General features: G+C 63.2%; 1 protein-coding gene across 2 annotated transcripts in view; it reads right to left on the bottom strand.

The window, feature by feature from the left end:
* Nucleotides 1-274: 274 nt before the first annotated feature.
* Nucleotides 275-10,893, bottom strand: part of LOC116956494 (uncharacterized) — a 116,891-nt gene continuing 106,272 nt past the window's right edge. For both annotated transcript variants that reach the window (XM_076052300.1, XM_076052302.1), the window contains 5 exons: nucleotides 9,409-9,493; nucleotides 8,172-8,293; nucleotides 7,546-7,695; nucleotides 2,125-6,736; nucleotides 275-1,259 (listed from right to left, as the gene is read on the bottom strand). In XM_076052300.1, coding sequence (XP_075908415.1) covers nucleotides 1,068-1,259; nucleotides 2,125-6,736; nucleotides 7,546-7,695; nucleotides 8,172-8,293; nucleotides 9,409-9,493 — 5,161 coding nt within the window. In that variant the 3' untranslated portion in view covers nucleotides 275-1,067. The remainder of the gene's footprint in view (nucleotides 1,260-2,124; nucleotides 6,737-7,545; nucleotides 7,696-8,171; nucleotides 8,294-9,408; nucleotides 9,494-10,893) is intronic.

Below are 10,893 nucleotides of genomic sequence, written 5' to 3'. Positions count from 1 at the left end.
TTGCGGAGAACAGAACAGGCCCTGTCGGCGGCGACTCTGGCAACACGAAGGCCTGCGCGTTTTCGTCGCTCCCCAACCACGTGGGGCAATTGCTGCCGTTTCCACTGTCGTCGTCGTCACCATCAGCAGCGGCCCCCGCGTCGTCATCGCTGTCCCCGGCGCCGGTGCGGAGTGTAGGTGATGCGTGCCGCGGCGTGTCCTGCCGCACCAGGCGAGGCCCCGGGGGGAGGTCTTCATCGTCCCACTCGTAGCCGGCGCCGCCGCCGCTGCCACCGCCAACTGTTGGGCAAAGGGAGTGGGGTCCGAGTTACGAGCGAGTGGGAGGGTTCCAGCAGCTGGGAACTTCAAAGGGAACTGTCCACAACACTGGCAGCAGCAGCAACAAGAAGCACCACCGGGTCCACTCCTACAGCAGCCGAGATGTTAACTCCCTCGTCTGGTATGCAGGAGTTGGTCATTTCGATCCCCACCCTGATGCCTGCTATATATTTGATGTTTGCGTGCTTCTCTCCCTGTTGTCACGTGGATTTTTCTCCACTTTTAGAATCAACGTGCGTTGAGTATTGAGCTGCTATACATTTGCACGTGATAAGCCACTTCGGAGAGCTATCACTTGTGGCCAGGTCGTTTCTGAAAAAAAAGCGATAAAGCTCAGTGGGCCTTACCTGGTGAAATTAGTGCCACAGCCGCTACCACAGCAGCACAACATCATGAGCACAACTATCATCACCCACAGCACTAGCAGCACACGCAACAGCAACAGGAGTAGCAGTAGTAGCACAGTCACCATCATCACCTCCACCACCAGCAATAACAGCACCACCATTAACAAAGCCAACACCAGCACCACATGCAGCAGTCGCTGTAGCTGCAACAGCAATGTGACCACCATCATCGCCTCCACCACCATTAACACCAGCAGCAGTAGCAGCAGCAACAGCACTACCACCATTAACATGGCCATCACCACAGCAGCATCACCATGGCACCATTACCATTACGGCACCATCACCACTACGGGACCACCACCACAGCACCACCACCACGGCACCACCACCACGGCACCATCACCGCTGCACCACCACGGCACCATCACCGCTGCACCACCACGGCACCACTGCCACGGGATCCTTGCCTTCCTCGTGATGGCCTCCTTCATCCCCTTCGGAGCAGCAGGGCGCCCTGGCACCGTGCTGCGTCCCCTCGGCGCCGTCATCCTCCGTTAGGCCACGGTCTCCGAGCTCGCTTGTGGGGCTCTCCTGCCAGACGCATGCACGCAAACAAAGACAAGGATTCCCCGTATAGCATTAACAGACTGTTGGGGCAAGTGCTGTTTGCGAGCACCTATGAAGGCTGGCACGGTACACAAGGGGGTGGGTGGCCAGCATCACGCCCGGCTGCCCTTTGTCTCCCCAGTGGCGATGTTCTGACACACTGCACCAGGTACTCATTTGAGGCTGGGGAGATCTTGAGGAGGCCCAAAACCGGCTCAGATAATCATCACTGGTGTTGGCCTTGAGCGGGAATCGAACTCGGGTCACCAGGCTCGTAGCCCAGCGCGCTAACCGCTACACCACCGCTCCCCACGCGCACGCAAACGCACACGCACGCCATCATTCCCACAGTAACCCCTAACGCCGTTTGTTAGCGAGCACCTTTTAGAGCCAGGCATAATTTATTCAGAACTTCCTCGAGAAATGTACGACTTATTGGCGTGCACTTTGCTCGCTCTCTGAGCAGTGCGCTGACACTGGCGACCGCGCAGGGCTTCAAAGTGTTGTGGAATAGCTATCGTGGTGTTGCTGGTGACCCTAGCAGCGATCGCGGTGTTGCTGGTGACTCTAGCAGTGGTCACAGTGTTGCTGGTGACTCTAGCAGTGATCACAGAGATTCTGGTGACCCGAGCAGTGATCACAGTGTTGCTGGTGACTATAGCAGCGATCGCGGTGTTGCTGGTGACTCTAGTCGTGATCACGGTGTTGCTGGTGACCCGAGCAGTTATCACGGTGTTGCTGGTGACTAGCAGCGACCGCGGCGCTGCTGGTAATTGCAGCGATGATGACCCACAATGCAGCAGGACCCCCCCCGACAATGAGCCTCGGGACTCGGCGAGCCGCCACACACCTCGTCAAACAGGTAGACGGTGACGTCGTCGAAGAACGACACCATCTTCTTGGAGCGGCCCCCCTTGGCGGCCTCCGATGGGAGGCCGCAGAGGTCGCCGGGTGGCCTCAGCATGCTCCGCAGAGAGCGATCGCTCTCCGCCTCCGTCACCACCATGGGCACCGGCTCCGCTCCCCCGGCGTTGGCTCCATCGCCGCAATCGTCACCATCGCCGCCGTCGCCCCCGCGGCGATCGCCGCAGCCGCCGTCATCGTCGTCGTCACCATCGTCGTCGCTGTCTGAGCTGTTGCCCTGCACGCTGTACACCACCATGTCCTCCTCCGAGTCCTCGCTGTGCACGTCATCCACCTCTTCTTCCTCTTCGTCGCTGCGCCGTGCCGCCACCACTTCGTTGGCGATGGCGGCCGGCGCCGTAGGTTCCGGCGGTGGCGGCGCCTGCTCGGCGATTCCGTCCGGGACCTCTGCTCGGATGTCTCTCTCGTCGCTCGCGAGCACCTCATCCCCCTCCTCCGCCCGCTGCTCATCGGCGTCGGCGGCACCAGCGGGGCTGTCGGCCGAGCGACGCCACGGCCCCGCCGAGGCTCCCACCGCCACCATCCCGGCCATGGCCTCCACGAGCAACGTCGCGGCGCCGCGACAACGATCGTCTCCTACCGCGCTGTCCATCCGCGCGTCCCACCCGTCCATCACTCGTGCGTCCGGCACCGCGCTGTCGTTGGCACCGTTATCTTCGTCGTCCTCCTCCTCCTCGTTGGCGTCAATATCATTGTAATCGCCGGAAAGCACTATGTGACCACGCGCCAGCGGGGGCCTCACGGGCTCCGGCTCCCCACGCAAGCCCACGGCCCAGTCCGATCCCTCGCTCGGGGACGGCCGATGCTTGCGGCACTGCGCCGCTCCACCTCCACCGCCACAATCGATTTGGCAGAAAGTCTGCGCGGCCGCCGACACCGCCCGGCCCAGAACGGCGTCGTCTCCACCCGCCTGCTGGCCTGTGCCGCCAGTGCCACCGCTGCCGCTGTACTCTTCGTCTTGCGTCATCGTCCCCACCGGCGCTTTGTCTCCCAATCCGGCGTCTACGTCGCCGTCCGAGAAGTACGCCGAGTCCCTATTGGGCGGTTCCAGCGCCAGCGGCGACGCCATCGCATCCCCGGCGCCACCCTCCATCTCGTCGCCCTCGTCCACCTCGTCGGTCGTCACCGTGACTTCCACGGTGAGGGCGCCGGTGGCGGGAGAGCCGGAGGCGCCATTGGCGGTTGCGGTGGCGCCGTCCGCGCCGTCCTTTCCCGCGTGACAGCCACGCAGCTTGGCCGGCTCGAGCCCACTGGGCGCCGGCGACTCCACGTTCTCCGTGTCGTAGCCACTGTCGCCGGCGCCAGCCTGCTGGAGAGACAGGTGCGACAGGGGGCTGTCGAAGTCGGCGCTAGAGTCCGGAGGGGGGCTCGATGTGTCTGACAGTGCCGCCTTCAACTCCTGTGTTGCCATATCCGCGCCATCTGGGGCCGCCACCACCACCGGCGCCGGTGCCCCGCGCCGCGAGTCCCCTCCATCCATCGCCCGCGCCCCGTAGAACGGGTCGGCCTGCGCTTCCGGCTGCTTCTTCGGCGCCGTCACCGCCAACGTTGCCAACGCCGTCGTGACCAGTGCCGCATCCTGGGCGAACGGCAGTTTCTCCGGCTCGACGCGTCTCACGACACTGGCAATGTTGCTGGCACCGCCGCCGCACTGCCTCGCTTCGTCCGCTTTTTCCCCGACGGTGAGGCCCGTGCCGACAGGGATGGCGACGTACTTCTCCTCCCCGTAGCAGCCGGAGCGCTCCTCTACGCCCAGTGAGCCCCGTCGTGGCGGGTACTTGGCGGCGCAGGCATCCAGAGCGAGCTCCTCGCGCTCACCATGCCGGTAGCGGTTGAGCAGGACGTGCTGCTGCTGCTGGTGCATTCCCTCGCAGTATCCTCGCACCGGCAAGTGCCGTTCGTCGACGGACGTGCAGCCGCATGCCTCCAGGTGGTACCCGCCGCCGCCGCTGCCGCCACCCCCACAGCTGCCACGCACGTAGGAGCTCTTCTCGCACGGCCGGGAGACGTCGCCCCAGCCGGCGCAGCCGCCAGCGCTGCCGCCTCCACCGCTACTGCCAGCGACGCGCGGCATCATCACGCCAACCCCGGCATCGCAGCAGGCGGCCGGGTGGCAGCCGCTCGCCAGTGCGCAGCACTGCTGCTCGCGCAGGAGACCGGCGGTGCCGTCCGCCGCCGGCTGCGCGAATCCCTTCCCACAGCGGTAGCTGCACTGCGGGCAGCCGGCGCCGTGTGAGGGAACCATGGCGTACGTGGCCGGCACCGGCACGGGCCCCGGAACGCCGCCACCTCCACCGCAGCAGCTCACGGGCAGCGCTCCGCTCCCGCCCATTACGCCGGATCCGGCGCCGCCACCGCCGCAACGGGAGTAGCAGCCGGCGACCTTGCAGGCGACTGGGACGCCGAATGGGCCCGGCGCGCCGGCGTAGAAGTCGCGCGGCTCTGGCTCGTAGGCCCGCACGGGGCCGTCGTACAGCAGCAGGCCGCACTCGCCTGGCGAGTAGCAGGCCTCCACCCGCCCGCCGCCGCCATCGCCGTAGCCGCCCGCGCCACCGCCGAGCTTGTCCGCGTAGCGCATCGGAGCCACCCCGGTGGCCACCTCCGGTTCCCCGCACATCCCCGCGCGACGGCCCATGCCGGCGCCGCCGCCGCCGCCACCACCAAGAATGAGCAGCCCGGGGCCTCCGGCGTCACCCAGATCGACCATGTCTTCACCGCCGGTGCCGCCGCCAGTCCCGCCGGCGCCGTAGCAGAAGGAGAACGCAGCGTGACCGGCGAAGGGCCCCATGCTGGCGCGGTCCGTAAGCAGCAGCCCGAAGTCGGACGAGTCGTGCGCGCGGCGCCGGGCCGCTCCGGGCCGCTCCTGCTGCGAGTAAGAGCGCTGCATGCCTGCGCCGCGCACCTTCGCCTGCAACGGTGGCATCGGCGGAGGCGGCGGAGGTGGCGGTGGCGGCGGGACGGAGGGGGCGGCGCAGCCATCGCCCAACTCGGGGAGGCTCGCCGGCGGGTTCCAGGCGCCGGTGGGAGGGAGACGCCCGCAGCAGCCGGCGTCGAAGGAGCGGCTGGCGGCCGACGCCGAGAAGGCGTGCATGAGGCGGCCCGGCCCCGAGAACGGCGCCACTGCGTTCGACGCTGCGGCTGGCGTCGGGGGCTGCGGCGGCGGTGCCGCCTGCTGCTGCAGCGACATCTGTGGGCGGCGGTAGCCGGCGCGGAGGTCGTGCGCCGTCGCGTAGCACGCCGCCCGCTCGCCGCCCTCCCCGCCCAGCAGGTGCGCCGTTTCCGCCTCCCCGTCGTCATCGTCGTCCTCCTCGTCGTCGTCGTCCTCTTCCGAGCTATCCACAAAGACGCGGTCGTAGCGGCTGTCCTGTTGCTGCTGGTGGTGCCGGTGCTCGTCAACGCCGTCGTCGTCGCCGCCGCCGTCCTCCTCCTCGTCGTTCTCGCGCTCGTCCCCGCGCTGCTCGCCGGCCCCGCCGCATACGCGGATCAGCGGTTCCATGGCGAGGGAGGCGGCGGGGCTGCCCAGGCTGTTGCCGTGGCGACTGAGGAACTCGGTGCGCATCTCCTCGATGCCGGCGCTCTGCAGGATGCTGAAGCGGTTGCGCAACAGCGAGTCGCACTCGGGGTCGCCCCCGTGCTCCGACGGCCCCCCGGCCGCGCTGCTGCCGCCGCTGCTGTTGCTGCTGCCGCTGCTTCCGCTGCTGCTGCTGCTGCTGTCGTCGTTGTCCCGTTGGCCGCAACAGCCGCCGGTGCCGTCACCGCCGCCGGCGCCGTTCAGGTCGTTGTCGGCGCCGTCGAGGTCGATGGAGCAGCGGCCATCGTCATCGTCACGGCCGCCGCCACCGTCGCCGCTGCCCACGCCGACTTCGTCGTCGTCGTCGTCCTGGCCGGCGCCGCCGGCGCGTCCCTCCAGCCGCACGAAGTAATCGCCGCACACGGAGGGGCTCCCCGCCGCCAGCACCGGCAGCTTGCTCGACGGCGGCGCCAGCCCCCGGTGGTCCGGCGCGAACGGAGCCGCGTCCACGTCGCTGTCCGCCTCGCCCGAGTAGAAGCGCAGGCGGGAGAAGTCTCCGCAGGTGCCGCCGCTGGCGCGCCGCGGCTGTCCCCCCGCCGCGTCGTCCGCCCGGGCCGCGTCGGCGCTACCGTCGCTGCCGTCGCTGCCGTCGCCGCCGGCGCCGCTTCCTCCCTCGCAACCTCCGCCGCCGGCGCGGCTGTAGTAGCAGGGCCGGTCCCACGAGTACTCGAAGCTTAGACCCTGGCTGGTCTCGGTGACGGTGAGGATGTCGTCCAGCTCCTCCTGCAGGCCCTCGCTGGAGAAGCGGCGCAGCTGTGGGTAGGCGGGCGCCGGCGCCGACTGCTGCTGCTGCTGGTGGTGGTGGGTGAGCGGCAGGCATGGCTTGAGCGCGTTCCACTGGCGCTCGAAGCTGGCGTCGTCACTGGAGCAGAGGCGCCGGTTGTAGAGGTAGGTGAGGAGGAGGTGCACCTCCTCCACGGACGGGCGCTGCTCGCACGGCAGCCAGCACAGCTGCAGCACCTCGTACCTGGCGGCGCCGGCAGCGGTGGGAACAGTGGCAGTGGCGGCAGCAGCAGCAGCAGAAACAGCAGCAGTCAGATTAACAGCATTAGGAGCAGCAGCAGTAACAGCAGTGGCCGTAAGAGCAGCAGTAAAAGCAGCGGCGGCAGCAACAACAGCGGAAGCAGCAACAGCAGCAGCAATAGCAGTAACAGCAGCAGCAGTGACAGTAGCAGCAGCAGTAACAACAGTAGTGAGAGTAGCATCAGTAACAGCAGCAATAGTAGCAGCAACAGCAGTAACAGCAGCAGTGAGAGGAGCAACAGTAACAGCAGCAATAGCAACAGTAATAGTAGCAGCAACAGCAGTAGCAGCAGTAGACAACAGCAGTAACAGCAGCAGTGAGAGGAGCAACAGTAAAAGCAGCAATAGCAGCAGCAATAGCAGCAGCAGAAACAGTGGCAACAGAAATAGCAGCAGCAGCAACAGCAGTAGTAGTAGCAGCAGCAGTAACAGCAGCATTATAATCATCGATATGCGTGTAAGGTGGAAATAAATACGCCAAGTCCTTGCTTAACGCGTTTTCGCTATAATGCGGTTCTTCTATTTCAACACACTTTTCGCACCGTTATAGCTCGGAACGCGCACCGTTCTAATCATCGTCGTCATAGCTATCGTCGTCATAGTCATCATTGTCATCACCATCATCGTCATCATCATTGTCATCTCCATCATCGTCATCATCATTTCCGTTGTTATGGTCATCATCATCATCATCGTCGTCATTGTGGTCCTCGTCGTCGCCGGCAACGGTGGTGGCGGCCGCGCAGCCCGCACCAGCGGTCCGAGTGCACCATCTGCAGGCGAGGCTTGGCGAGGCGCACTTGCTGCTCCTTCACCACGTACGAGAGCACCTCCTTGTCCGACAGGTGCTTGTACGGCTGAGACCCCAGCTCCAGCAGCTCCCACAGCGTCACGCCGAGCGACCTGACGACACGAGTTCGCGAGACACAGGATCGGCGACGTTCCGGGAGGATATCTCAACGCCTTGACCTCAATGGCCGGTTCCTTGGCGAGCGATTGAGGTTTGTGGCGAGCGCGGGAGCGAGAGACACTCCGGGGGCGCAGGAGTGGACGACGCTCGCACGAGGAGGGATCCGCCGTTCTGGAGACTCGAGCGTGGGCCGTTGGTAGCGACGCGCGTCGAGCACAAACGAGGTAACACAAACGAGACGGACAGCACAACCGGACAATGTAAAGGAGACAGGACACACAGCAGAGTTGGACAATACAAACCAGACAATAACAAACCAGACAATACAAACCAGACAATACAAACCAGACGATACAAACAAGACAGGTTGGCAACACACGTATGGTCAATACAAACGAGACAATACAAACGAGACAATACAAACGAGACAATACAAACGACGGGACGACTCTGGCGCTCGCTCGCTCACCACACGTTGCTCTGCTTGGATTGGTCGACCACGAGGAGGTTTCCATGCACGTCGTCCACGAGCTCGGGCGCGATCCACCGCAGCGGCACGCTCTGCCGGTCCGACGTCACCAGGTAGTCGTCCTGCGGCACAAAGGAAAAGGTCCCCCTGTACAGCCCTTGACAAGACTGGTTGGGGCAAGTGCCACTCGCGAGCAGCGCCTGTGTAGGCCACGTCACTCCGTCATGTGGCACACACGAGGGGGTGATGTAGCCGGCGCCACGCCCCCGGCCGACTATGTCGATGTTTAAGCACCGCCCCAGGTACTCATTTCAGGTTGAGTCGACCTAGGGGAGGCCCAGGACCGGTTCAGATCATCCTCACTGGTGTTGGTGGCCGTGAACGGCAATCAAACTCTGGTCGCCGGGTTCGTAGCGCAGCGCGCTGACCGCTGCACTACCACTTATACACGAGCGAGACACGCACACACGTGTTCACATGCACACGCACGCACACACACAGACGCATGTGCACACGCACACGTGTACGCATGCACAGGCATGCACAAGCAATGCATTTACACACGCATTGGCATGCACACGTACATGTGTACACACGTGGGTGTAGGGATAGATGGACGGTTGGCTGTAGGGATGGGTGTAGGGTTGGCTGTAGGGTTGGCTGTAGAGATGGGTGTAGGGTTGGCTGTAGGGGTAGCTGTAGGTTTGGCTGTAGGGATGGGTGTAGGGTTGATCGGACGGTTGGCTGTAGGGATGGCTGTAGGATTGGCTGTAGGGATGGGTGTAGGGATAGGTATAGGACTGGCTGTAGGGATGTAGGGTTGGCTGTAGGGAAAGCTGTAGGGTTGCCTGCAGCGATGGCTGTAGATATGGCTGCAGGGATATCTGTAGGGTTGACTGTCGGGATAGGTGTAGGGATGGCTGTAGGGGTAGCTGTAGGGATGGGTGTAGGTATGGCTGTAGGGATGGGTGTAAGGAAGGTTGTCAGGATGGGTGCAGGGTTGACTGTAGGGATGGCTTTCTAGAAGGCTGTAGATTTGGCTGTAGGGGTGGGTATAGGGTTGGCTGTAGGCATGTATTTATGCTGAACAGATTTAGCACCGTACATCATGAACCATGCAAATAGGTATGGCTGTAGGAGTAGCTATAGGGGGATGACTTAGGGTTGGCTGTAGGGTTGGCTGTAGTGTTGGTTGTAGGGTTGGCTGTAGAGTTGGCTGTAGGGATGGGTGTCTCACCTTGTACTTGGTGGCGGCTGTGCCATAGTCTCCGATCTTCACCGTGAGGTCAGAGGTCAAGAGACAGCTCCTCAGGGCAAGGTCACTGGGAAACCGACGGGGGTGATGGGAGCAAGGTGAAGAGGTGAGTGAGGTGAACAGAGGAGTGAAGCGAAGTGGGGGGCAGGTGGGGGGTGAAGAGGTGAGTGCGGTGAAGAAATGAGTGAATGAAACGAGTGTGGTGGTGACCGAGGTGGAGAAGTGAGTGAAAGCGCACGCACGCGGGGCGAATGAGCACGCGACAGCGACCGTAATCGCACGGCAATTAAACTAATTGAGGGTTAAACATGCGGCTAAATATAGCGTGGTGCATCCGGCCAAAAAACCTGACGAAACAAACAACTCACACACACATGCATGGACAAAGATCCCCCGGACAGCCTTTAACAGACTGTAGGGGCAAGTGCTGTTAGCGAGTCGCACCTATGAAGGCCGGCACGGCACACGAGGAGGGAAGGTGGCCAACTCCACGTCCGGTGCTGATGTTTGCTCACCGCACCAGGTACAATACTAATTTAGGGCTGACCTAGGGGAGGCTCGCGAACGGTCGAATATTGGTCACATTGACCCCGCACACGCACGGACACACTTCGCAATGCAATGCATCCCTGGCCATCGTAATAGACCCACGGAGCAGTTTCCGTGGACGCCCCCCCCCCCCCCCCCCGCTAAAGGCCATGGCACAATTACCCCATTACGTGACTCAACACGCGGCGGTGGTGGCACCCGGTGGTGAAGGGGGGGGGGGTCGTGGGGGGGCAGGGGGGGCGGCGGGAGTGAAAGACAGACGTGACAAGAGGAACGCGGAACGAGCGCCATTATAACGCGGCTCGTGAGCGGTCGACACCTAACTACTTTCTTGAGCCGCGCGGCTGAGCAGTGCAGTGATACGGTACGCAGAATGATGCAGTAATGCGGTACCCTCGGTTATTTGTCCTGCCATTCCCCCCCCCCCCCGTGTGTGTGTGCGTAGTACATTGCATCTCGCCAAATGTTTATCGTTACATTATTCACAGGGAAACTGCTTCCGCTTAACACGATTTCCGCTAACCGCGGCACTTTTCAGGAACTTACTGAAGGCAGAAGTATTTAAAAAATCTACGCTTCTCGCACTCGCAGTATTACCCAGGGCGGCCCGCCAGGGTTCGAACCGCAGAACCTCCGCAACGAGCGGCGAACGCGATTACCCCCGGGCGGCCGCGTCGCCGCCAAAGGGTCGAGATGACGAGGTCGCGGGTCGAAAGTTTGGGTGTGGAGGTGGGAGGATGTTTGGGCGAGCAGAGTGGAGAACGAAATCACAGACACTGGAGTTCTGTCCACATCTCCGACTCTGCAGTCACTGTGATTTGTTCCCACTGCCACTGCCAATCCGACGGCGTCCGCCGTCCGCCCGACGGCAAAAAGAGAGTCCACTCGATGTTACGCATGCGCACAACGCCCGCGGCG

The sequence above is a fragment of the Petromyzon marinus genome, chromosome 3 (genome assembly GCF_048934315.1).
Source record: "Petromyzon marinus isolate PM22_M1 ecotype Great Lakes invasive population chromosome 3, UKy_Petmar_22M1.pri1.0, whole genome shotgun sequence".
Classification (NCBI taxonomy): domain Eukaryota; kingdom Metazoa; phylum Chordata; class Hyperoartia; order Petromyzontiformes; family Petromyzontidae; genus Petromyzon; species Petromyzon marinus.
Note: the sequence above shows the minus strand (reverse complement) of the source record. Positions and strands in the feature narration are given on the sequence as shown.